Below are 27,464 nucleotides of genomic sequence, written 5' to 3'. Positions count from 1 at the left end.
CTGCTTCTGGAGCAGCCCTTGGGGGAGTGGCTGCCTCTGAGAGACGTGGAGAGGGTGGAACAGCTCAACTTGGGGTAGGGTGGCCTGGCCTGGGGAGGAGCTGATGGCAGAAGGGTGGGAGCAGGTAGTCCTAGCAGCAGCCATTCGCTCGCTGTATTAGCCATTTGAAGTTTGTAATCAGGGCTTGGCTCTTTCCTAATTCCTCATGCAAAATTATCAAGGAAAACTGAAACTGATTTAGGATTCCTATCTGGGGATACTTTATTCTGAAAATCCCAAATTACTTTCTTCTCAGATGTCCTTAAATTAAAAAAAAAAAATCCTTGCTTTTATATATTTTAAATATTTTTGTAATCCTTCCTTGCTTATTCCTATTAATATTCACAGATAGTAACAAAGAAAAGAGCATGAATAGGAATCATGGAAAAAGCTTCTTTGAGTCATGAGGTTAATATTGGTGGGTGGAGGGCATTAACTTTTAGTACTTATTCTTCAATCAACTTCCTTTTAGCTACAGTAGCTAACTGTAGCTATTACATATGTGCTGACATAAGTGGAAATAGAGAAACAAGCTGCAGGACATTAATCTTAAAGTGGCTGCCTAAATACTAACATTACAAACTGACAGTGTGAGCCTCAGTATGGATTTCTACTTTTGGACTTTCAAAGAGCGTGAAACTGTAATACATTTGAAAGAGAAAATACGTATACATCTCAGTGAACAAATAGACTTACAGGTATATTTAGTAAAGTTTCCAAAGTGATTCAGAATAGAATTGAGCCTTGAAATTTTAGAGAACAGAATGTCCCACGAGGAAACTCCCCCAAATGCCCATATGCCTAATTCTTGGATGGTGACAATTATCATCAGGAGGGGGGTTTAAGAAAGAATAAAGATAGAAACTTTCTCAATCTGAGATTGGGCTTTTCCTCAGAAGGGAACTGTATAAAAGAAATCCTGCTAATGCCCTTACAAGCAAACTAGAAGGGGACGTATTCCTCACCACCACAGGTCTCATTCATTCAACATCTCTTAGAAATGTTTTGGGGAAGTATCACTGAAATGCCTAAAGGGGCTTTCTTGTTGGCCATGGGGGGGTCCTACTCATTGGACAGGGTGCAGGTGGAGTGTGGTCTTTCTAATTATCAGAGTGAAACAGATTTCATCATGAAGTAGATATGAATTATTGGCCTAATAATTCATAATTTTGTGTGTCCTACATTACACTCAAAATGCGTGGATCTGGTAGGCATTTAATCTTGGACAAACTTTTAGGTGTCTAGAACTGGAAGGCATCTTAGAAAGCAAATAGAATCATTTAGAAATTGTTTCATGACGTGTAAGCTGTCTGACGCTTTTCCTCCTCAGGTTCAGGTTCAGTGGTCGGATCCTCGGTCTTGCACTAATACACCAGTATTTGTTGGATGCCTTCTTCACTCGGCCGTTTTACAAAGCTCTTCTTAGAATGTAAGAGCATTTTTTATGGCTTACATATTTAGCATGTAAAAATGCATTATTTCCTTTATTGAAAAATGTCCTTGGTCAGAGTCATTGTTTATCTTTCGCTATCTCAAACCTGTTGTTATTAAACTTAATAGTGGTTTAGATTTCTGGAAGTAATATGATTTCAAATACGTTTACTGTGTTTTTCCTGCTTGTGACCCTTTATTCCTGTCTAGCCCCTGAAAAATTTATTCTCATTTGTTGCAACACATGTTTCTTCAAAACAATTGTACTTCAGATGCAGCCTTGGGATTTTTGTGGTATTAATGCCGATTATTAATAGAATAGTTGTGGGTTAGTCTCAGTGACTCACAGGCCCCTGTGTTTTATGAGATGCATTTTATATTTTTCTTTATGCAAACTTTCAACTGCTTACTTTGGGTTCAGTTTTTATTCTCTTTTTTCTTGTTTCTGTTTTATTTTGTTTTGTTTTTAGGGGTGGGCAGTGGCCTTTTCTTGAGACCTCCTGGTATGCGAGAAAGCAGTTGATAATGGAGATGAATATTTAGTGTCTGTGGAACTTTTTCTTCACTGTTATTGTAATGAAAGATTACAGACATTGTAAAATGTGAGGCAAACAGTTTCTGTCCTTTAATCAGTAGTCATTTGCAAGGATGAGCAGAAGGCAAACCATCTGTGGGGGAGTAGCTCAAACCTGCCATGAGAAAGCACAGAAGTATTGCTTGGTTCTGTCCAGGCCACTCCCTAAAGGAGTTGCCATACCTGCTTTCTGTAAAATGGAAGCCCAGATCTCACAAGTAAGGAAGGGTCTTAAGCAAACACAGTATTTCTCACGGGTCCTTATTGGGGATCAATAGGAAAATGGCTTTAGCCCTCTGCCCTTTCAGTGTGTACACAGCTGAAGCATTGGGCAACAATGGCCATTTTCTTCCTCTCCAGATCCCTTTGGCCCACTTTGCATCTTCCCTTTTCATTGCCTTCTCTCTCTCCTCTTCTCAGTTAAACTTCCTGAAAGAGCAGCCTATACTCACTGTCTATACTTCCTTGCATCAAAGTGACACTCTCAGCACACTGAAGCCTGGCTTCTTTCCCACCAGTGACCTATGGATGATTTGAAAGAGTACTTTTTAGTCCTTATCATACTGGACCATTCTGCTGCTTTTGATACTGTTTGACCACCCCCACCCATTTATTCTTGAATCTTTGCATGACACTGTACTCTCTCTTGCTTCTTCTTTTACTTTATCTCCTTTAAGGGCTCCACCTTTGCCTTACCCTTAAATTTCAGTGTTTCTAAAGCTTCCATTCTTCCCCCACCCACCCGCTTTTCTCTCCCAGTTCTCATCTCTCTTAAGTTATAGACTCAAATGATAACAATACACTGAATAGCTCCACTTAGATGTCCCACAGGGACCCCAAAATCAACATGGTTAAAACTAAACTCAACAATTTCCCTTGACCAAAATCTGGTACCTTCTCCCATTTGCCCAGTTCCAGTTAGTGGTACCAATATTCTCAAATCAACTCTGGTCAGAAATTGAGAGTCACCCACAGCCAGGGATTGCAAATACACAGCCCATGTTTCACCATTCCCCACCTCCCATCCCATTCTCATGGTTTATATAACAAATCATTTATGGTATTTTTTCCTGCTGATCTCTTTGTGGCCTTGGAAATCTTTTCAATTTATAGCACTCCAGACTGTAAATTAATCAGAGTTGGCTGTGCAACAAAAGTTCATTTGCTATCCCTATTTTAGATCCCCTTCTTTATACACCCCAATAAAATTTTTACTAATTTCTACATATTTACCTCTTAAGTAATTCTCAAATTCATCTTCTCCTTTCAGTCCTTAATATCCCTGCCCTAATTAAAACCCTTCTCTTATTTTGGCCAGATTCCTATAACTGGTCTCCACCCACTAAAGAAACCCCGCTCCCCTTAAATCTATCCTCTTATTTGCCACTTCTAGAGGAGCTATTTAAAACTCACTTTTGATTGTGTTTTCCCCTGTCCTAAAACTTTTCAGTAGTTCTGGATCATCAAGCTCCCTAGAATGGCAGTCAAGGCCTGTCCCCAGCTACCTTTTCTTGGAAATTCTGTCTTGTGGTTTACTCTCTAGTACTGCCAAGTATGCTTGTAGTATTCTACACATTCCATGCCTTTGTGCTTTGTTCATGTTGTTCTTTTCTTCTCCCTTCTCTCTTTTCTGCTTCTCCTCCTTTTAATCCAATCCCCTTTACCTATCTACTTTTAAACATCCTGCAAGATTTAATGCAGATATCTTCTGTTCCAGAAAGCTTTTCCTGAATCTCCAGGTTACCACAAGTGTCCCTCATGTTTGCTCTAAGAGCTCCCTGTATCTACCTTACATTTTTGTTTGTAATTGGAGTGTAACATACATATCAAAAAGTGCATGATTTACAAGTGTTACCCACCCTGTGTTATCCCTATGTTATCACTTATCACCTTATATTAACTTACCTGTTTGTCTGCCTGTCTCCCATCTTCAGCGTTAGCTCCTCTAGAGAAGTGGCTGAGTGAGTACTATTCATCAAGTAGCTATTGGGGTATCTGGCATATAGTTGATGCCCAATAAATGTTTAGATTAAACTAAACCACATGACTCTTGACATTGGACTGATGGGAGGAAAATTTTAAAACTAAAGCAAATCAATTGCTACCGTCTTATAACAGTGTCCTAAATATAATAGTCATTCCACTAATGTAGATCCTCCCTCTGAAATGAAAGGAGAGGGGAAAAATATAGAAAACCATTATAATTATAGAGACATTCTGTAGCTTGCTGTTTTCAGAATCACAGAAATAATAAGAACCATGAAGAAACAGGGAAAGTATATGAACGTGACTCACAAAATTAGTCTTTTTAAAAAAGTTAAAATACAGTATAAAAACATGTAAATAATCTCAAACATGAAGAACACTATTTTGGGGTAGTAAAATATAGTTGAAAAGAATATTGGACCCAAGTCATCGACCTGCATTCCAGTTCTTTCTCTGGCACTGATTGGGACTGTACAAATGGCAAACAGCAGCCACTCACTGAGCCTCCAGTTCTGTGTCTGTAAAAAAAAAAAAAAAAACAGAGAGACAGATTGATTCTTAAAATGTATTTTCTATCCAGGATTTTCTCATTTTATACTTAGAATCTTATAAAATTCTGAATTAGTTCACTAGTTTGATTACTGACCTTGATAACCTCCCGGAGTCACTGTCTATTCAGTTGATTTATGCTTGCCTGACTCTTAGAGTCTTTCCTCTTGAGTTTTTGCTAATAGCCATACATGCATATTTGTTTCTGTCTGTCATCTTAGTCTGTGTGACCTGAGTGATCTAGAATATCTTGATGAAGAATTCCACCAGAGCCTGCAGTGGATGAAAGACAACGATATCCACGATATCCTGGACCTCACATTCACTGTGAATGAGGAAGTTTTTGGACAGGTCTGTGTATCTGAACATCTGGTGGCTGAGTGTGTTAATTGGATGCTGTTAGTTGGTGAAATATTAACTCAGTGGCAAAAAATAAGACACTTATTCATTTGTGGCTTGTTTGGTGATTTAAACCCAGGTTCATGTATGATTACGATCATCTGGGTTAAAAGATCATTCTAATGCCAACTGCAGCTTAACATTTCTAATTTACAGATTAAGACAATTTGTGTGTTCTAATTAATATTAATTGTATTTCCAATTAAAATATCCACAAAAGATATTAAAATGTACCCTGTGTAGAATACAGTCTATGCTATCACGAAGTGGAATTTTTAATATTTAATTGGCATTTGCCATTTAGATTTAAGAACTGAGATTGAAGCTGAGGGAAAATAACTATTTTAGGTGAAGGTTTGAATGTAGAGACAGATTTTTTTCAAAGTTGGTGGAAGGATAGACTAAAAGATTTCTTTCAGAAATAATATACTAGATCATAAGTAAGATTTTTATTTTGGCATTAGTATTTGGCCTTCTGAATTTCATGTGTTTTGAAAAAGAAGTTCTAAATTTATCATTCACTCAAGTATAATTCTCCTTCCTTAAAGTAAATCATTACTTGAATTTTGACTTTCTGTATCTAGTCTATTCTGAACACTTGAAGAATTTATGCAAATGTGTTTTTGTCAAACATTCAAATTGCTGTAGGCTAGAATCTGGAGCCAATTCATCTTGACTTATAAGACTTTACCTTCAACACTTGCAAAACAGCTTTTTTAAACCACTGAGGCTTTCAAACATCAGCTCAGCCCCTACCTAGATTTTACTGAGCATTGCTGTGTGTCCTAACACAAAGCTCCACTTGATGAGATGTTCTGTGTGTGGTGTCTCACGACCTGCTTGGGGGATACACCTGGGCCAGAGCAGGGACAGGTAAACTACTGATTTCAGCTCATTGGTAGCAGTGTTCTTATAACAGCAGGAGTATTGCTTTGTGGTCATTCCTTTTGTTTTTTAATCTCAGATTACCGAACGAGAATTAAAACCAGGGGGTGCCAATATCCCGGTCACAGAGAAGAACAAGAAGGAGTACATCGAGAGGATGGTGAAGTGGAGGATTGAGAGGGGTGTTGTGCAGCAAACAGAGAGCTTAGTACGCGGCTTCTATGAGGTAAAGACAATTAGCAGTCGTGGGGTGTGCAGTCAGCTATCAGCGATGCCACTCTCCATCTTTCTGTACCTTGTGGCATAGAATAATTCCATTTTCCCTTTTGCTATATTTGCTGTTGCTTTTCCAATCGCAAAATTCTAGTATGTTTTCCTGTATGTTTCAAGAATATGAAAATTTAATTCACTGTTACAAGAGATCATTGAAATAAATGTTGTAACTTGAATTCAAATAGGATTTGATGATTTAATGACCACTAATAACATTTAAGTCATGTATCTGACCCTTGCTTAGACATGAGTAATCAGATTTCATGCTTGACATGAGAAGTGATCATATCTGAGGGACAGAATGAGTTGTTACATGTATTCCTTGAGACTTTTTCCTTAGCACTAATCTTTTTCAAAAGAGTAAAGCAAACTGAATTAATCAGTGATCAGTTATGAAACAAATGTTCTGTTGAGGCAGGTTTTACCAACCTTATATTAAAAATAATTCTATTTGTAGAGAACTTTACAGTCTTTACAGTTTTTAAAGTGCCTATACAGAGTGATCCATACTATCCCCCAAAGGCCTTAAGCCCTCCCTTTCCAAGGAGTTTTGTTTATAGCTGAGATTTCTCCAAGTTCTTAAGCCACGCCCTGTACTCTTTATTCCACAGGTGGTGGATGCCAGGCTGGTGTCTGTTTTTGATGCAAGAGAACTGGAACTGGTCATTGCGGGCACAGCTGAAATAGACCTGAGCGACTGGAGAAACAACACAGAATATAGAGGAGGTGAAATTTATTTCTAGTTGGCTAGATTTTAAGTTTCAGGTTAAAGGGAGGCAAATGTTTCAGGACAGGCAAAAAGCACTTGCTCTCTAATAATAGGCCTGATGCAGTCTCCTTTGAGACCTTGGGCAAGGTACATTCTCTTCTTTCCCTCGTTACCTCATTTGTCAAATGGGGGAGGACTGTGTACACACCATCTAAGGATGTTATAACTCTTAATTGTTGGCGAAGAAATGTGACCACCAGAACACTACTAAATTAATTGCTTTATGGTGTTGTTAGTGAAGAACCAAAGAGCCAACATTGAGCTGGTCAAACCCTATTTTACCTTCATTTTAAAACATGAAGAAACATATCCTTTAAATTTCCTAATGAGCAAATACAGTTTTTCTACATTTCATTGAACTACTTACCAGGTTTAATTCACAGTTGAAACACCTGAATAAAATAAGACAATTCTCAAAATTCAAAGAGTTTATTGAAGAAGCCCTTCTAAATTCAAGCATTAAGTTCAACTGAAAAGGAAACTTGTAAGATTAGTTAAAAACTATGCTGACACCTCACCAAACAAAACATTGTAGAGGTGGCATTTCTGTAGATGAGTACAGACTTTCAATTAGTAACTGGGACCAAACTGTTGAAAGTCGGTTGTTGAATCAATACACTTTGGGGAAGGGAACTGACAGAGCCCAGAGTTAAAGTTTGATCCAATAATTTTAAGCAAAGAAAGAATATGTTTTCTGAAATTCATTACAGTGTTAAAAAGTCTTCAAAATTCATGACAAATACCAGTTGTTCTTTTTTTAACTCAAAATTTAAGAAATTAGCAGTAATTCTGGAGATTGAAAAATATAAACTTTAAGTCATTGAATCATTTACTGAACTGTTCTCCAGTTATCTGTAAGTTAAAACACATAGAAAACAGTTTTAAAACTTTGGAGTAAAATATTCCTTAATATTTGCTAATTACTTTTGCTTTTAATGATGCTTGGCTCTTCCAGCTCAGCACTGCTGCCATGCACGGGCCTTGCTCTCCCATTCTCTTGGAGAGGCAGTATTAAATTGCAGTTTCCTTTGCTGCTACTTTCTAAGTCCAATTGCTGCAATAAGTTTTTTCCTGTTGACACCATGTATAATCCATATATGACTTTGGTTATTATAACTCTGTTAACCAAATTATTTTTACTAACTAGAACATAATTTTTCCAGCATGCTATATAACTTACATTGTACTGTAAATATTATTAGCTCATTCCTTTCCCCAGGAGACTTTAATAGCAATACATTTAATCAAATCAGCCATTTTTATATTTCTACAATATAAATTTTTATTCATTGTATATGACTAATCAAGTACTTATTTTCTAAGTTTACTGTAAATCTTACCAAGTGAAATCCTTGAGAGGAGAGTGTTGGGAGGGGGGCACAGGAAAATGGTGAACTACTCAGCTGCCGTGTTTATTAACCCAACTAGTTGGCACTGAATGAAGAAGCTGCTGTGCTGCCACTTGCCATATGTTCACGAGCAGCTGTTTGTAGAGACTACAATGAGGCTCATTTGCCCGTCCTCCTGTAAAAGGTTTGGCACAAACAGCAAAGGCGAGGCAGAAAAAGGCTGATTCATAAGATCAAAAACCTTTAAAGCAATAAGGAGTAAATGAAATTATTTTATAAATGAGAAAACTATTCACTCAGTGCCAAATATCTTGTCTTTGCCAAAGGCAGGGTGTGGACCCACAGGTCTCCATGTCCACTCCAGTTTTGCTTACCCTTCATGTGGATGCATTTCTTCCCCAAAGGGGTCCACTGGCCAAATGGCAAACAGCCAGGCAGGATAACTCCCAAATCCTATAACCAGTGAAAAATGGAGGAAATATTCGGATTAAAGTAGTCTTGGTTTCTACCCACTTCTATTTTGGATTTACTTCTGCTAACTCAGAATCAGAGTAACTTTTGCACACATTGAATATTTCCATTAATGGATTTGAATCACTAATTGAACCCTCATCCTTGTCAGCCTTCTCTCTGAATAGGTTCTCTGAAAGGTTTTAGAATCTACAACCACTGCCTCGGTCCACATGTAGCATAATATTTTTGACATTTTATTAAATTCTACTTAAGTATGAGATACACATAACATTTAGGTTGATGATTATTTGGGATTTATGGCAGGGAGGCACCAAGGCTACTTTTCTCTTTTTATTAATAAATCAATGTGAAAGTGATTTTATTTTAAATTATGAATATTATATGCAGCTTTTAAAACAGCTTGCAATTATGTGTTTTTATTAATATTTGAATAATGTGTCTCTACTATACCAGGAGCCCTGTGAGGGTCTGTTTTCTTTGCCATTTTATATACCCAAGCTTCATACAGTGTTTGGTATAATTGTACTCAAAATTCTCTCTTAAATGAACAACTTAAAGGATTAAGCATTTCTGGTAACAGTGATTTACTTTTTCAGAATTGATATGGTTAAAAGTACTCACTCATTGGTCTTCTCCCCACCAGTTTCATTTGGTGACCACTAAAGGAAAGACCTCTTGATTTCATTTAGTGTTTTCTTTGTTTGACTTCCAACACTCATGATCATATTTGCATTGTTATTCTTTAGTCTCGAGCTACAGACAACCTTTAAAAAATCCAAGATGGTGATTTATGTCTAGGAGTCTTTTGTCATGTATCTGTGTGGCTTAGGATGGAAGAGTCAAAGTAATACAGGCTTTCATGATTTGTTTGATAGGATACCATGACAATCATATTGTAATTCGGTGGTTCTGGGCTGCAGTGGAAAGATTCAACAATGAACAACGACTAAGGTTGTTACAGGTAAGATGTCATTAATTAATTTTTTATGCATAATATAATTATTGTTGGCATTGTATTTTTGAAATGATTGCTACATATATTCAATCAATACATACCATGTTTATCTGGATATGCGGGATACACTGTTTTCCGACTCCTCTGATTGCATGTTGTGTGGCTCTGTCACTGTGCACAACATCCTCCGTCAAGTCAAATCATTTCATTAGAGTCATTAGGAATTGTCACCTCCAGTCCCAGAATCCCAGGAGCAATTATCTGCCTGCAGGGCAGCTTGGCCCCTTCAGCAAGAGGCCCCAGGTATCCTGCAGGCCAGCAGCCCTAGTAGCAGATAGCCGTGATGTTCATTGCCTTAAGAAGTGGAAGCGATCCAGGTCCTTAATAAATCAGGAGCCCTTTCTTTTCCTCCCTATAACTTTCCACAATTTTGAGATAACAGTGACGTTCAAGGGGACATCCGGGAAAACTAACTTGTTGTTTTCTTGTGGTATTTATGGTTACCCAGAGCAATTGCTGGAAGGTTGCAGCTAAAGAAATATCAGATGTGAGGAAGCCCTCTGGAGCCTTAGCTCTTTCAGATTAAGGAACTGGTCCTCATACTTGCATACCAGAAATTCTATTTTTTTTCACCTTGAGTTGATCAGAGACTGTATTTAAGTAGACTTAGATTAACTGGCATCCACTTGATTCGTCTATAATGGGAAATGTGCCTGGGCCGAGGTTCAGAGCTGGTCATCTGCACTGGGCGCTTTATCTTCTGCAAACTCCCCACACCCCCATCCCTTTTATAATGCACTGTCCTTTTTCAGAATTCTTCTCTGGCTGTTTGTCAGATTCCTTGTGTTGTGATTGTTCAATACCTATAAGGTTTCATCTAACAAAATTGTCCGTCAGCAAATAGCGTGCTACTCTTCCTCAGGAGCTCTGCACGTGAACAATGTGATGCCTTTCCTGGCTGCAGCTTTCTGACTTCAGTTTTCTTGGGTTGCTAGTTTGTCACAGGCACATCCAGCATTCCCTATGAAGGATTTGCTTCTCTCCGAGGGAGCAATGGCCCAAGAAGATTCTGTGTGGAGAAATGGGGGAAAATCACCGCTCTTCCCAGGTAAAATAGAAACCAACATTTATTTACTATCACTACAGTGTTTTAGGGGAGACATTTACTTTTATGTATGTATCAATTAATTACTATTTTTATGCTCAAAGTTTGGGAGATTGGAAAAAGCTTTCAGAATGAATTCATTTCTGATTACCTTTTTAAATGAAGAAAAAAGAATATTTCCTTGGTCACACATGTCATTTTCTCTATCTTAAAATACAAAATGTAACAAAAGCAAAGCATTTGCTAGCATTAGTAAAGTAACCTCAGTTACCATACTGTGGCTTCTTGTGATTATGGCTCTAATTTACGATGTTTCTAGAAGCTCTGGTTTTAGATTTGTATGAATAACTATTTAGAATTCCTTCCCTAAAAAGTACCATTGTGGTTTCTAAAGAATATTAAATCATGTGGATGTGTTCTATACCTCTTTTACCTGTATCTTACATGTTTTATTTAATTCCATGCTAATGCTCTCTGCATTGTATTCTCATTTGTATTAAGATCATAAATTTCCTTGGAGTGGATGAAAATCAATTTACTACTTTTATAATAAATGCAAGAGACTCGGAAGGTAGTATTTGTGAAGAAAAATGTATATGAGGTTGAATGGAGAGAACTGGAGCTGGAGCAAAAGAAAAGAAAGTGAATGAACAAAAAAGGAAGGGAAGAAAGTTTATTTTACAGCTCCTTTATCCTGTCAGCAGTAAGACTATAGAATTTTTTTAGATAAAAGTCCTCTTGTTTTACTAATAATAAAATTGCAGAAGGGGAAGTTTAACTGATCTGCCAAAGTGATATTAGGTATCCTAAGATGTCATCTTCAGTTTCTGTAAACACAGGTGACTGACTGAACTGTTACCAAGGCTTCCTTCTTAGCATTTGCAAGATGCTAGTTCTTAAAAATCATGTTCGTAGCATCAACAGGTGAAAAAGGACACTGAGGATACAAATTCAGAGAGCAATGAATAGTGCAGACTCAGGGGCTCCCCATCCCTCTTCAGGTGTGCGTCACAATCTGTGAACAGAGAAACCACATGCAAACACCTATTACCCTAATATACTTGATGTCTGAAGGAACAAAAGTATCACGTTCCAAATTTGGGAGACTATAATTTCAATATCTAAAGTATTCATATATGTGATTATTTCTCCACTTGCCTGTCATACTATGCTTTGATAATGCTTTTTTACCCCTTAAACACATATTTGTATCTCAAAAACAGATTTAGACTATCTGAGTGGGGCCTTTCACTGCTTCTAAGCAACTCTCAAGGACTAGCATTGAGAAAGCAGGAAAAGCAGGTTAATTGTGTCATCCTCTGTTGAATTCTCTTTCTGTAAAGCCACTAAAGGGGATGAGATAAACAATAACGATAAGCAAATTATTTCAGCTGTTCGAATTTAATCACTGCGATTTTCTCCAAACCTGGTAAGCAGAGAGTGGCAATTTGTTTAATGTTTAATAAACATTAATCTTAAACTTCAGAGAGACCTGGCTCAATCCCAGCTCTGTTACTCACCTGCAATGGGGCCATGGAGAAGATGCTTCATCTCTCTGAGCCTCTGTTTCCTCATCTACCTTGTAGGTTTATAATTCTGAAGATTAAATGAAATCATCCATGAAAAACACTTACCACAGTCCCTAGCCTCAAGTTGACATCATATAAATAGGTGAATGCCCTTATGATTTCTATCACCATCATCTGTAATAGATATCAGACAGGCAGCAGCACTGGAAAGAATGCAGGATTGCAAGCTAGGAGGCCTGCATTCTCGTCCTGCCTCTGCCACCAGCTAACTCTTGATCTTGAAGATCAGTTGACTTCTAGGCCTTGGTTTCCTTATCTGTAAAGACTGGGGAGAGGGTAGTACATTAGGTTTGGTTAAGGAAGAAGTTACCGTCAAAATGTAGATGAAGTATCTTGGTGGTTGGCCTGATTCAGGGTTCTCCTTCCCCCGGGAGCTCCAGGAAGTTCGAGTGCTGACTCATTGTAAGTTGTGGTGTTCTTAGGACCATTGCACACGCAGTTGGGCAACAGGCATTGTTGTTTCTTCCTCTCTTCATTATGACCTAAGGCTGGTTCTAGATTCCTGTTTTTACCCAGATTATAAAACAGCACAAATAAAATAGCATGAGACACATGGAGCAAGCAGCTTATCTTCATACTCTTTTTATAACAGGCCCTAAATTTTGGGGGTCTGATGAGAGGAGAGAACTACTTGGCTATTCTACTTTGAGTTACAGTCAAATTATATGACCTAACTAAGAGGCATGGATGCACATCTAAGCTGTATCACATATTGGGATGATACTAAGCAAGGCCCTAGATCTATCTTTATAAAGTAGAAATAATGCCATGCTCAAACAGTATTTGTGACAATTGAGTGAGATACTATATACGAAAGTCCTTAGGGATATTTGATTTTCTTTGCTATTTTTAACCTTTTATCCTGAATCTTCTGTAAGCTACAAGCCTACCATAACTATTAAAATGTGCTACACAAAATAGTACATTTGGGGAAAAAAATAAAAAGAACTTCAGTGCAGACAGTGTGGTTTTATCAGAAATGATTTCTTCACTGACAATGTTGTCATCACCCTTTATGAAATCTGGGGCGCAACTTAGGTATAAAAATGATCTGTGAGATTGGTTGTGGTCTATCTAAAGAGATTTTAGATAACTGAGTCTATCTCTCCTACCATCAGAAGAGGTAAACTGAAGTCATTTTCATGGTATTTCCTGATAGGTCGTTGTTGCAGAGGTGAGAGCTGATCTATCTCAAGGTTGGCCTCAGACACAATTATTTCTTTTTCTTATTAGTGAGACAATGTTTAATATTTAAAATGTGACATTTAAAATACTGGAAAGAAAAGGGATGCTCATTTTACTTAAAAATAAGTATCCTCCAAGAAGTTTGGCATCATCTTGTGTCAGTCATGGGAGCGTGTACCCAGCAGGAGTGTTGGAAGGGGACGTAAGGATGAGAGCAAGCAGTCCTGACAAACCAGAGTGATGAGGGAGGGGGTCTTAGTCTTTCTAGACATGAATGATTGAGGACCTTTCAACCTTTCAAGGAAGCAAATGTGAGTCTCATTCTTTTCTCAGCTTTCCTAATTTGTGGTACCAGTGGAAAGCACTGTTCCAAATGTGGGCCAAGAAGTATATTTAAGTTATATATGATTGTTTTTGAAGCCAGTACAAGTTAAGTCCGTGGCTCTTTTTTCTCTTTTGTGGTAATAACGTAACTGGAGGCCCAGATGATAAATAATGTGGAGGCAGATGGGTGTCTCTGTGGAGACTTACGGTGCTTCCTCCGCATCGTGGTTGGTCCTTAGCTCTGTAGTTGGCATTTCTGTAGAGGACTTCCTGTTCCCCTGTGCTGTGATGGATTTTATGAGAGAGTAAATTCACTTCATGGCAATTGCTCTCAAACATTCCGAAAACCAGGCTGCTAGCATGCCAACCCAGAAAACACGGGACTAATCCTCTCTCCCAGCCTGGTGTAGAGTTTCTATGTTCATCTCTAAGGTTCTTTCCAAGTAGCAGGATGGGACTGAAGAGTTGGAGCGCTGCCTTTGAGATGGTGGGGCCTTGGATTTTGCCAAACATAGTAGGGAATTGTGTAGAGGGGAGACACTAATTTTTGAAAATGGCTATGTCTGGAGATTAGTATATATGAAATGCTGACCAAAATTTAGAAATAAGATGTAAGAATTAATTAGGAAATGTCTCCATTTCTTTTTCAAAAATAGAACTTAAAAAGATAAAGTTATTTTTTTAAATGACATTTTTTTACTGTTAAACCTTTTTATTCTTATTATGAAAATAAAAATGTCTTTTTACAAAACTTCCAAGAAGTTAAAATATATATATATCTATTAGTCATAAGTCCACTACTGAGATAACTTCGGTTAACATTTTGGTGTGTATGCATCCAGTCGTTTCTTCACACACATACATGCACATATGCACACAATTTTTAAAAACAAAAATAGAATTATGCTGCCTACACTGTTTGAAACCAGCTTTTTGCTTTCCACATATTACTATATCATGAACATCTGTCCATGCCATAAAACATTGCTCTATGACATCATCAATAATTCAGTGTTTCCCCCTTCTGGTACAGAGTACATTGTCTGCTGTCAAACTGAATTATCAGCTAGCAAACAGGAAAATAACTGAGGAGTCCTATGATAGAATATCATCTTCCTTAATTAAAAAAAAAATTCAGAACAATAGAGGGGCAGTGGAAAGATTCCTGGTGTCACCTCTTTTCTGTATTTGTCTTTAGCTGTCCCTGATTGGTCTTCCCAATTCCACACCACCTGCTACTCAGTCAGCTGAGCTGGTGTTTGGTTTGGGAGTGAATTAACAGAAGATTGTCCTAAAAGAGTCTGCTTCATAATTTAATCTCTGATACAAGGACCTCTTTAACTCCTTTTCTCTTTTCCTTCCACTCACTACGTAACAATAATATTTAAATTTTTTACTTTATTCTCCTGTTGAATTAGCATGAGCTGAAATATGCTAGTGATGACTAGCAATATTAATTTATTAAAAATCCTAAAATGTGATATACCTTTTGGATTGGTCTTTACTTTGAGAGGAGTAAATTTATCATGAAAACAGATTGTCTACAAAAGACCTCTTTAGTAACTAACATGAAAATTAAAGCTATTACAAAGAATTTGTGATTATTTAATGGAATGAGAGGTGGTTTAATTGCTGCTGGCAACTTAGGATAAGACAGTACAAGTCAAACCAACTAATGTTCCTTAAGAGCTATCTTAACAGTTGTATCTTACAGCTTGTGTTTGTGAGTGGTATCACAATCATTAAAGAATGGTTTATCCCCTTTTCCTTGGCTTCAAGAGCAAAAGCTAGTTGGTGGTCATCTCTTTCTACCGTCATCTCTCATCTCGTCTGCTGCAGTAGCCTGCTGGTTAAACTCCCTGCTCCTGCTCCATATAACCTAAAATTTATTCTGTATTCAGCAACCGAATCTTCTAAAATCATAAGGTTACCCTCCCCTGCTTATCATCCTCCAGTGGCTTAGAATAAACTCCAGACTCCTTACCAAGGACTAGGAGCTAGGTGACCCGGTCTGGCCCACCTCTCTAACCTCAACACATACACTCTACCCCGGCCAACTCCAGCCACCAGCCTTCTTGCTCTTCCTCCAACATGCCATACTCAGTTATGCCTCACGATTCTGGAACTTGCTCTTCAGAACTCTTTTCTGCTGGTTCTTCACATGAGTGGCTTTTTCTCACCCCCCCAGGACTCAGCTCAGATGCCATCTCTTCAGCAAGTCTTGCCAGGCTTTTGCCCCCACTGTGCCCATCACTCTCAAACTTATTTCCCTCATAGGACATACCCCATTCCATCATTGTGTTTATGTACTGGATTACTTGTTGATCATTCATCTCCTCTCCTAGAATGTAACCTAGTGAGAGCAGGAACCTTGTTTGAATTGACCATGTCTTTGTCCCTAGTGCTGGCACATAGTAGGTATACAGTATTTTTTTTACAGAACTGTTAAACTTGAGGAATGACTCTGGACCACTCCAGACAAGATGTTCCAAAATCACGTTTGTATCTCTGTATCTTCATCTGAAAATTTGGGATAACTACTGGTAGTTATTATACAAAGTTGTTTTGGAGATTAAATGAGATAACACATAGAAAGTGCCTAAAATGAGGCCTGACAAATTTTTCAATAAATTTAGCCATTATTACTGTTATTCCTAATATCTAACCTCAGAGGCTGGAATAGTATTTTACAATTTTTAGGTGTGCAAGAGATGTGCTACATTCACCCCAGGATATTTATATTTTGTTTGGACTTCCAAGAGTTCCCATTGTGGAAATGTTCTTACTAGATTTTCTTTTATTAGGTTTAAATTCTTACATTTAAAAAGTATGCACCCTTCATCTCTCCCTGGAGCCATCCATAGGTGAAGCAGTTGCCTACTTATAAGACGCAGTTTGAAAAGTTTCATTTTCTAGCTAATTCAGGAATTCCCACTATGGAAACATTTTATACTCTAGATCCAGCTGCATTTTAACCAAGGTGACCTAATGATTCTTTGGAATAAGATATTAATTAGTTAATAGATTTAACTCCTCTAATCAGCCTATAGATACTCACCATGTATTTATTATGTGCAGAACCTTGTGAGAGATATAAATTGGTCTCTGTCCACATGGACCTTAAAACACAGGGAGGGAAGTATTAGATATTTACATTAACAGATAACCAACTGCATGGTATATGACAAATGAGTAGTTGGGGTAGTAATTGCCATAGAATTCCTTTTCTTTGATTCACATTTATTGAACACCTGCTGAGGGTCAGGGTGTGTGTGGTGCCATCCATAGGTTATACAGATACTTATGAACTAGCCTTAGAAGGATTTCCTACTCTAAACCTCATGGTCTAAGAAGGCATTAATGGAGATCTTAGAGAAATTATGGATTTTTTAAAAATCCTTACAGAAATGTTACCTTTATTTGTGTTAATGAGGCTGCCTAGGCTAATAAGATAATCACTGGATTACTTTAACTGAATTTTATCACTTCTGTTTGATGGGTAACTTGAGTTCTCACATGGTGATTTCAAGTCTGAGCGCATCATCTATTCCCTGCCCGTTTCCTATATTCCTGCCTTGTTTAATGGTGCCACCCTCCTCCCACTCTCCACATCCAGTCACTAGCTCCCTTTCATCCATGGAATGAATGGAAAAAGTCTGCCTGCAACACACCTCACTTCCTGATATGGCCCTGCTTCCCTGTCCAGCTTAACCTTGGCCCCTGTCATTCCAGCACTTGCGTCTCTGAGGTTTCCTGCTGATGCAATGCTCCCTCACACTTCCGGGCAGTCCCCTGGGAACCTCCTCCCTGTTGTTGATCCAGAAAGAAAAGTCCCACACACCTACACAAACCTCAAGCCTTGGCACAAATACAGTCCTCTATAAAGCCATCCCACACTCTGCCCGAGCAGACTTGTAACTCATTGTATTACAATTACTTGGGTGTTGGGCCACTAATAGCCTGTAGTGTCTTTCGACTTAAGTACACAAAGGTGTCTCATAGAATTCTGGGGCAATGCAGCCCTGGGCTAGGTCTCATAGTTTGGCAAGCAGAGCCAAATGTGGGCTGGATTTCAGCGCTCACTTGCCCCAAACCAGGTAGAGTGCCCAAGACCTCTGTGGAGGTCCCATTTGCCTGTGTATTTTGCTGCTAGAGTGTAAGCTCCTTGAGGGCAGACACCAGACTTTTCGTCTCCATATACCAGGGGAAAGCTCAGTGTGCAGTGTGTGTTCAATAAGTATTTGTTCAGTGAATGAGGGAAGATGTAGAATGTAATACAAATTGAAAAAACAATTTTTATTCATCAAGGCAGTTTGTGTGAGAACAAGCTTTCACAATATGAGATCTGTAGGGGAAGAAAATAATAAAAGAGGTGCCAAGTGAATGGGTCCGGTACTACCTGAACCCAGCTCTGGGCCATAAATTAGGAGTCTCTGGCGAGCCAGAGGAGAAGGAAAGGAGCGAGAGGAAGCACCAGAAGCCATGTAGACCCAAAGGAAGCTGGGTTTATACATGGTCCAGCTACAGGCCAGCCTTGCTCCTGCCTCCAGCCTGGCTGACTTGTTAGAACTGCAGGCACCTGATCTTCTTGCGGGGCAAGCCTGCTGGCACACTTTAAGATATGAAAAATTTGGATTTGGCAGGTAAATTGGGTCATTTACCTAATTTCATTTCCAAAGAAATCTTGACAGGAAAAAGTGAAATGTTCCAAGATTCCTTAGGACTTCTCCAGAGTGCTCTAAAGTGTTTGTTGATTTATTAATTACTTGGTGAGGAGGTAGGAATATAGGAGTAAGGAAATGGAAATCAGAAGAGTTAGGCACCACTGCAAATTAAAAATGACAGTTGTTGACAAAACATTTTCTACATTATACTGCAAGTGAAAAATGATTTTATTAGTTTGGAAGACATTTTATTTCTAAAAATACATCTGCTAGATAAAGTGAGGCCCATAGTTTTTTCCTTCTCTCTCTTTTTTTCTTATCCTGATTGTAGTTTTTTGTCTTATTCTTTGGGTCTTATAAGCAACCAAAAATCATTTCTAGGAAAATGGGGAATAAATGAATAGATAAGTACATTCATATACACACACACACACATACACATCAATCAGTGAGTCATCTATGAACAGTTACATGTAATTTTGATACATATGGCTTACTGAATTGAGATAATTGACTTGCCCTTCTATAGGAAACAAGAAAAAGTAAGCCTAGGTGACCTCTTGGTTAACATTTGAAGAATCAAGAAAACAGCAAGAGAGCTGTTAAATCAGAGCAGATGTATGGAGGCTTTTTAAATCTTTTTTATTGATGCCGGCACGATATTTCAGACCTGCCCTCTTGAATGGTTCTGGCTGCATAGATTAAAATGAGGCAAACTCATTATAGCTTTAGTGTGGCTGGCTTTGAAAGATTTGAAGAATGTTCTTTTATTGAGACTGAATAGCTGGATGCACTTTTGCTGCCAACATAAACACAGACCAAGGGCCCTCCTGTTATTTTCTGCTAGAGTTTTCTTAGGACTTGGAATGGGGCGGGGGAGGGGGGTGTGAAAGGCCTCAGAGAATTGTGTTTTGTTTTGCTTTTTTTTTCTTTTTTCCTGTTCTTGGCTCATACAGCAAGTTGATGGTAAATATTGGGCAATTTATTTAACCACACTGTTCCTCAATTTCCTTATTAGCAATGCTGTCTTGTTTATAAGGAGTTTCAAAATTTTGCAAACTCACAAAACACTGGTGCAGATATCCAGTGTAGATATCTTATTCCTCATCTACTTGATGTCTTTCCAGTGGTGGAGACCACCTGAAACAGAGTCACTTGAGTGATTGTCCAAATGCCGATCAGGCCCAACCCAAACCGTCTGCACTAGTAGCTCTGGGGGTGCAGCCAGTAATATCCATTGTAAAAAAGCCCCATTGTAAACAATCTCCTTGGGTGATTCTGATACACCCCAAAGTACCCCTTTGAGTGTCTGCTTTCTGGTAAGGCCACGATTGAACGAGAGTATGATCATCTAAAATCCCCTGGAATCTCCCAGGGTTTCCTGAACTGACCCAACCTGGACCACTTTTTCCTAGAGCTACTGCATATTGTGATAGAGCCATTCATTCAAAAAAATTTTAAAGCTCCATTTTCCTAATCCCTATCGTCAAGATGTATGTAATCTGGTAGGATGTTGAGGACAAGCACTTCACAGTCAGGGATGGGTTGAAATTAGCACTCATGCTTGCAGAAATAGAAGAATAGAGCAAATGAGCTTTGCCTGCTTTCGGTTTAATGTTGGACTTCCCCCTAGGAGGCCCAAGGTCAAGGTCCTTTTCTTGGTTTGGCCAATGACTCAGCTTTAACCCTGGGAAAACCGCTGAAGTTTTCTGCAGTTTTCCCCTCCACATATATATGCTTTCTCCATCCTCAGGAAACATTTTCCAGAGGAGCTATTCAGTTTTTTCAGAAAGAAAGTACTGTTCTGTTATGTTAACCATCTGTTATGGAACCAGATGTAATTTAGGAAGCAGTGATTGTCTTCGATTATGGATCAGTAATGGTAATTAGATTTTATGACTAAAGAGGATCAAAAAAGATTGTCCAGTCCTTCCCTTGCTGTGTTGAGAACTGTATCTTTAGGGAAAAGAATACCTAGGCTTGTGGATTTATTGGAAAACATCCTACCTTATCTGCAAAGATACTGCAGAGGCTGCAGAGAAACATGCAGAGTTTCTGTTTCTCTGCTCAGAAATGGGGGAGAATAAAAAGGCAGCTATTCACTCCCAGCTTTGCCCCACCACCCACCCTTGAGAGCGGTTCTACTCTATCATACTTGTCGTCACATTTTCCACCTTTTCTTAGACAGCTTTAAGATTACAGGTTTTAAGACCTGCATTAGTTTTCTGTTGCTAAATAACAAATAACCACAAACTCAGGGGCTTAAAACAACATACATTTACTATTTTCACTTCCATGGCTCAGGAGCCCAGGCACAACTTAGCTGCTCAGGGATTCACAAGCTGAAATCAAGGTGTGGGATGGACTGTGTTCTCATCAGGAGGTTCAACTAGGAAGGAGCCGCTTCCAAGCTCCCTCAGGTTGTTGGCAGAACTCATTCCTTGATGCTATAGAATTCATGGCAGCTCGCTTCTTCAACGCCAGTAACAAAGAGAGTGCTCTGAGGTTCTGACCTCTAGATGCTAGAAGTAAATTGGGGACTTCAAACATTACCATTTATGTGTATGTGGCGTTTTTCCTCATTCCCATGTATATGACCTTTTTGTTCATCCTTAACTATCTAAAATTAATCTTCAGGTACAGAAAAAGTATTTGGTTGTCAAGATAGAAGGGACCAGTTGTGTTTTTTTTCATTGTTTTTTAATTTTTTGATAAAGTTTAAAAAAAAATAAATTAGTAAATGTAAAGGGCCTGGCAGGAAAAAAAAAAAAAAGGTAGATGAGACCAGCTTAAATAGGGTATGCTAGATGTATGACAGCTACAGCTGTGTCCTGTCCCAAGCCAAAAAAAACATTAATTCGTGATTATTGCTTACCTAGAGAGTTATCCTGAATTCCTTCCTTTTAATAGTGAGCTTTCCTAGTTCACTCAATATGATTCATTTCACAAAAATGAATTCACACTTAGCGATTCAGGATTACAATGATATAAAACAAGTTACTCCTTTAAGAAAATTGTCCCTGAAGTTGAACTATCATATTCTGTGATACCAGAGGCTCCACAAAAGTTAAAAAAAAAAAAAAAATTAGCAACAGAAACCTTTTATTAAGTGCATACAGTGGCAATCATCGTTTCAATGTGTTTGTTATCATAGCAACACAATGAAGAGAGAAAGACAATCTGTCAGAAAAGGAAAACACGTGACCAGATTAGTATTACTCTGTGAATAAAATGCATAACCAAATAAAAAGTAAACAGACTTGTAGACATTAGCAGGAGATTAAAAAATAGTTGATCTCTTTATTTTGTAGCATTTTTACAAATCAGTCAGAAACCCCAAAGCTTTAAAAGGTAAATAGACAAGGAGATGAGCAGGTAATTCAAAAAACAGGAAATGTAATGAGCTAGCAGACTTGGGGAAAGATGCTTAACTCTGTTGGTAACAACAAAATGGAAATTAAAAATTAATAATGAGGTCCCATCTTTTAGTCTAATAGGTTAATGAATGGTATGTGTCTGGCAAATAGAACAGTTCACTTCTCTGCTTCTTCCTCCCTTCCCCCTAGAACAGGCATAACAATCTTCATTATATATTTTTATACCAGTATTTCACACAAGATAGATGGCATACCATTCTTGGGGGTCTATTTTAGTATGCTAGTTAATTTTTTTTTAAACAGTAAAACCTTTCTTTGAATTCTAAGTTTAGCTTCCAGTGTAAGGAATGTATAATAATCATTATATTAAGTGCAATTCTGAAATAAGTTTATTGTCTCAAAAAGTGTTTGTAAAGAATAATTAGATGGTTTTCTTAATATGTCCCAGAGTTTGTAATAACTGAGTCAGTACTATCTCAATGTCCTGAATCTGGTATTCTTACAATAATGTAAGAGACCTCCTTTGTGTTCCTGCTTCTATAATGATATGGAGTAATCCCAGAAGCAGTTAAAATGAAGAACACCCTCCAGTAAAATTAAGCAGAAAGGAAATTAGTGATGCCATGAAGTTTCTGAGATGTCATAGAAAATCATTTCTTGATTTTGATTAAAAAAAATGTGCATCAGTGAAAATGCCTTATTATCTTTTGGCAACTTGTTTAAAGCAATTAGAGTAAATCTTTTTGATGGTAATGAAATGTAGCTAACAATACACTTATTATTACTTGGTCAAATAGTATGAGTCAGGCATTGTATTAAGCATGTTTCTGTTATTATATTTAATCCTCACATCCTTCTATGACAAGGTATATTATTCCCATTTTACCAATAAGAAAATTGAGACTCAGAGAGTTTGAGTAACTCATCCCAAATCACAGCCAGTAGAGATGGAATTCAAACCCAAGTCTGCTGAACCCCAAATGTGTGATCTTTCCACACTGCCTCCAGGGATATAATTACATTTATTTTACAAGTATAAAAGTGATTTATAAGAATAAAAACTTAAACATGTGAGTTTGTAGAAATAGCCTATTAATAATCATTGCTTCTGCAATTCCATAACAATTCAGGAGCTTTTTTTTGGAAAAAAAAATTGTTTAGCTCCCACAAATGAGCTGTTGTACATTCAGAATAGAACGCTTCCTATTCATGTCACAAGTGCAGATTTGGTCCTCGATAAGATGTGCTATTTGGAGACTGTCTATTTTTTTATTGTGATTCAGGTGCAAATAACAGGAAAGCATATTTTTTTCCTATCCTGGCAAAAGGGGAGTTATTTCTGAAAGCAAATACTTAATGTAATGATTTAAATGGCCATTATTTTGCATTGTGAATTGAGAGAAAACAGATTATAGCACAGGATTCAAAGAAGTAACAGTGGTTCACTGACTTCAACAGTAAAATCCAGGGAATTTCCCAAGATGCTAAGCTATAAGGCAGATCTTCAGAGGTACTCAGTGCTCTTTCCTGAACAACAAAACAAAAAATACAAAACTAGATCAGTTGAGAGAATCCAGGCACATGCCAACTGAGAAAATGAGCTACTTTGCAAGGGCTTATATTTGTGCCTTTAAAAGCTATATATCCAACGACAAACGAGAAACAGAAAACCAAACTTGTCTTAGTAATTCTTAGACTACTAAACAAATAGTAATGTATGTGTAATACGGATTTTAAATGGTTGTGTAAATGTAAAGAAAATATTTAAGTATCCCATTTCCCTTAGAGAAATTTAATTCTGACATTTTGGCAAATTTGTTAAAAATTGGCAACAAATCAATACAACACATAAAATAAACATTTTCATTTCATTCAAAGCGTTCTAACTATTTACTGCTTTGTTCTGTTTACAGAGCTCATACTTGTTTTAACCGTCTGGATCTCCCCCCATATCCATCCTTCTCCATGCTTTATGAAAAACTCTTGACAGCAGTTGAAGAGACAAGTACCTTTGGACTTGAGTGACCTGGCAGCACAATGCTCAGCTCCTTATGGACAGGCAATTTCAGAAGCTGCCCTCAGGAAGAATGACTGAAAACTGGAAGTTTCACAAGTAAAGTTGAGTGCTGTTATTTTCCAGGAACAAGTGCTCTGTTGCTTTTGGGAACTAGATAATGGTGATTAGTCCTCTTGGAAGGATTTGGGTGAGCTTGATGCCCAGGACACAACCCAACAGTCTTTCAATCAATAGTTCTTCTCAACTGCCAAACTTTTTCCATTTGTTGTATCCCAAGACAAAGATGAGCGTGTACATGATCAGCTCCATGGTAATTTTTAGGGATTCAGGAGAATCTTAAAAGGTTCAAGCCAAACTGGCAGCACTTGGCCAGTCTCCAAATTAAAGTGCAAGTTAAATAGTATATAAAAACAAATATATTTCCTGAAGTACATTCATTTAAGCCCCGTTACAGCAGAATATTTCTTTCTTGCTTGTGAGTGCTTGCATGATGTGCACCATAGGTTTCAGCTTTCATGGGACACAGGGGAAAATGAAATCAAGTCAATATGAGGTAACTTTAAAGATTTGCAATAAGGTGGTCTGTGACAATGTATATGCAAGTGTATGTGTGTAATTATGGCTAAAGACAAACTGTTATACAATGAATTACTAATGACAGATTTTATGCTTTATAATGCATGAAAACAGTTGTAAAATAACTAGCAATTAATCACAGCATATAAGGAAAAAGTACAGTAAGTTCTGTTTATTTTTTATAGGTTCATTATATTTCTGTTCTTTAATCTGTATATAAGAACCTACCTATCATACTGTATGTGTCAGCCATTCCATTTTCATGGTCCATGCTTACTCGGGCATCTTGCTAGTGTGTATCCTTTAAAGCACTCTCAAGGGAACAAAAGGGCCTTTTATTTTTGTAAAGGTAAAAAAAAAAAAAAATTCCCCGAAATATTTTGCACTGACTGTACCAAAGTTGAAGGGCCATTACGATATGACTAACAGCAACTCCATCACTTGACAAGCATAATAGAAAACAGCTTCTAAATCAAACTTCCTTCACAGTGCCATGTCTTGTCTACCACTACAAGGACTGTGCATACAAGTAATAATTTTTTAAGACTCACTATATGTGATAGTATAATATGCATTTATTTAAAATGCATTAGACTTTCTTCCATCCATCAAATACTTTAAAGGATGGCATTTAATACAGATATTTCGTATTTCCCCCACTGCTTTTTATTTATACAGCAACATTAAACACTAAGCTCAGTTAGAGAGCTGTCAGCAACACCGAAGAGATCAGCTCTCTTTAGTAGTAAGAATTCCATTTTCCCCCATCAGTGAAGACATCACAAATTGAAACCCTCAGTACTGTATTTCTAAGCCTGCATTTTCACTGATGCATAATTTTCTTATCAAAAACAAGAAACAGTTTTCTATGACATCTCAGAAACTGCATGGCATCACTAATTTTCTTTCTGCTTAATTTTTCTGGAGGGCGTCCTTCGTTTTAATTGCTTCTGGGAATACTCCATATCACTGTTTATTTCTTGACTTATGGCCAGAACTAATCAGACATTCAATGGAGTGAAGTTAAATTGTGGGTAATAAAAGCATTGGATTAACATTTGGTTTGTCAGCCTATGGTATTACAGGCATTGTTTGAACATTTCTTTGAGAACTATCTTTAAAAGTAGTCATGGAATTCCTGTTAGAGGATATTGGCAGTCTCACTGTATAGGGGTCGTATGCATGGTTTTCAGAGGTTATTTGTAAAAACTGACTGCTCTCCAGGTGGACCCAGTTAAACTGTGATTACTGACGTGACCCTCAAGAGGAATTTTATTCCTGTTACATTCCTGCGCTGAAGGCAGGTACCGCAGTGCAGAGAAAATGTTCTGATGAAAAAGGATAAAGAAACCTGGAAATAAGAAGGGAAGAGCTGTACACCATAATTGGACCAGAAAAAAAAGCGAAGAAGAAAAAATTTTAACTGGAATGTTACTTACTGATCATGAATATAAGTATATATTTAATTTTTGCAGATTTTTACTTGCTTATATATTTTTCATTATAAGAAAACATAGTATAATGTTCTTTTTTTAAAAAAAACATATTTTTGATGGTATATAAGATGTTTCAGAGCTGGTGTTCTCTAAGGTTGTGTCTCTTTCATAAATTCATTCCTAGACCATGTTAGCTTTCATTTTGGTTTGTGATACTTTGTTACCGTATTCCATATTGTTAGGTAAAAGAGACTCAAAATAAAGTAATCTCTTTAATTATTTCTAACAAATATATTTCTTTGTTAAGAAATCCAACTTCTTCCCAAATAACAGTTCTCTTAACTTGTGTAGCCATTGTTAGTGTAATCATCTAGCTGATACCATTCTAAGAATTGGGAATTATCAAAGGTTTGCTTAGCATATCAGAACACCATGATAACTCAACTGTTATTCTTCATTAGTGAAACAAAAAAGCAGCCAAACAGTAACTATAGAAAAATATTAAATAGTGTTTCCACAGAATAAATTAGACTAATATACTCTACAATTAGATATATGCATAAATATTTTCTTCTGGCCTGTGAGCCTAGATAACTTGATTTTATGGTCTTGTTTTCTTTAGGAAATTCATAAGTCATGCTTCTTATACCATAAAAGACAGTCATGATATGTGGTATATGTACACTGAATGTCATATGAGAGAAAAGGTATACTATTGGCATTTACTCTGTGCCAGTTACTTTGTTTGATGATGGAGATACCAGATGCAAAAATCTGCCCTTGAGACACAGTATAGTAGATATCCAAGTTTTAAAAAAAGTATTTTTAATAAAACTGGCAATTTCTGCAGTAAAGGAATGAGGAGAACACGGCTTATTCCCTCTTGGACATTCAATGAAGGCTTCATAGACTGGAGATAAATTATCAGAAAAAAATATCATAGACTGGATAAAAATATCACATAAATTCTGTTTCCATCAGTAACTAATGGCATTTAATAGTGTGTCAGTGCCAGTCAAGTGTTGAAGCCCAGGCTGCATGTACACACAGAGGATTTAAACCGTGCAGGGGAGAGCTGAACTGTGAAGGAGCAACTCAAGTGTCTTCAAATTACCAAAGAAATGCCAAAGTTAAGTCCAGTAGTGTCCCCTCTGATTCATCTGTACTACAATGGACTTCTAATTTTCAGTGTGAAAATCCCCAGTCCCTGAGCCAAACACACCTCTGGGATCAAAACATTTTTCTTGTTCTCAAAATGAATGGATCTTGGGTTAATAAAAAAAAAAATCACAGTCACCATTTTCTAGCATATTTGTGTTTATAATTTATAGAAATTGAGTAATAAATGAAGGAAACCGTTTCACCTGCAAAACAATCAGAATTAGTAAATATATATATATACATGTATATATATGCATTCAAATGAATAACAGTAATGGTGGAATATGTTTGTATAGTGCTTTAGAGTGTCAAAGTGTGTTTAACTGCATCATCTCTGTCAGTAGTCA

General features: G+C 37.4%; 1 protein-coding gene and 1 long non-coding RNA gene across 11 annotated transcripts in view; one reads left to right on the top strand and one right to left on the bottom strand.

Annotated features, from left to right (window-relative positions):
- HECW2 (HECT, C2 and WW domain containing E3 ubiquitin protein ligase 2) overlaps positions 1–27,231 on the top strand; it is a 377,612-nt gene extending 350,381 nt beyond the window's left edge. For 5 of the 6 annotated variants that reach the window (XM_037848573.1, XM_037848571.1, XM_037848572.1 and 2 more), the window contains 7 exons: positions 1,370–1,468; positions 4,801–4,930; positions 5,943–6,089; positions 6,748–6,862; positions 9,604–9,689; positions 10,679–10,791; positions 23,841–27,231. In XM_037848573.1, coding sequence (XP_037704501.1) covers positions 1,370–1,468; positions 4,801–4,930; positions 5,943–6,089; positions 6,748–6,862; positions 9,604–9,689; positions 10,679–10,791; positions 23,841–23,952 — 802 coding nt within the window. In that variant the 3' untranslated portion in view covers positions 23,953–27,231. Of the gene's footprint in view, positions 1–1,369; positions 1,469–4,800; positions 4,931–5,626; positions 5,810–5,942; positions 6,090–6,747; positions 6,863–9,603; positions 9,690–10,678; positions 10,792–23,840 lie in introns of those variants that run through there. The other variant, XM_037848576.1, reaches the window with a different exon arrangement.
- Positions 81–12,681, bottom strand: LOC119543657. 5 transcript variants are annotated; one of them, XR_005218682.1, is made up of 7 exons: positions 12,309–12,681; positions 9,785–10,752; positions 9,350–9,642; positions 8,629–8,707; positions 4,465–4,548; positions 3,950–4,205; positions 81–2,159 (listed from the first exon to the last, which is right to left on the bottom strand). It is a non-coding gene; the product is annotated as an uncharacterized LOC119543657 (long non-coding RNA). The 5 variants fall into 5 exon arrangements; XR_005218679.1 differs by having other exon boundaries at positions 3,950–4,548; XR_005218681.1 differs by lacking the exon at positions 8,629–8,707 and having other exon boundaries at positions 3,950–4,548.
- Positions 27,232–27,464: the final 233 nt, after the last annotated feature.

This window comes from Choloepus didactylus, chromosome 9 (assembly GCF_015220235.1).
Source record: "Choloepus didactylus isolate mChoDid1 chromosome 9, mChoDid1.pri, whole genome shotgun sequence".
Taxonomy (NCBI): Eukaryota; Metazoa; Chordata; class Mammalia; order Pilosa; family Megalonychidae; genus Choloepus; species Choloepus didactylus.
Note: the sequence above shows the minus strand (reverse complement) of the source record. Positions and strands in the feature narration are given on the sequence as shown.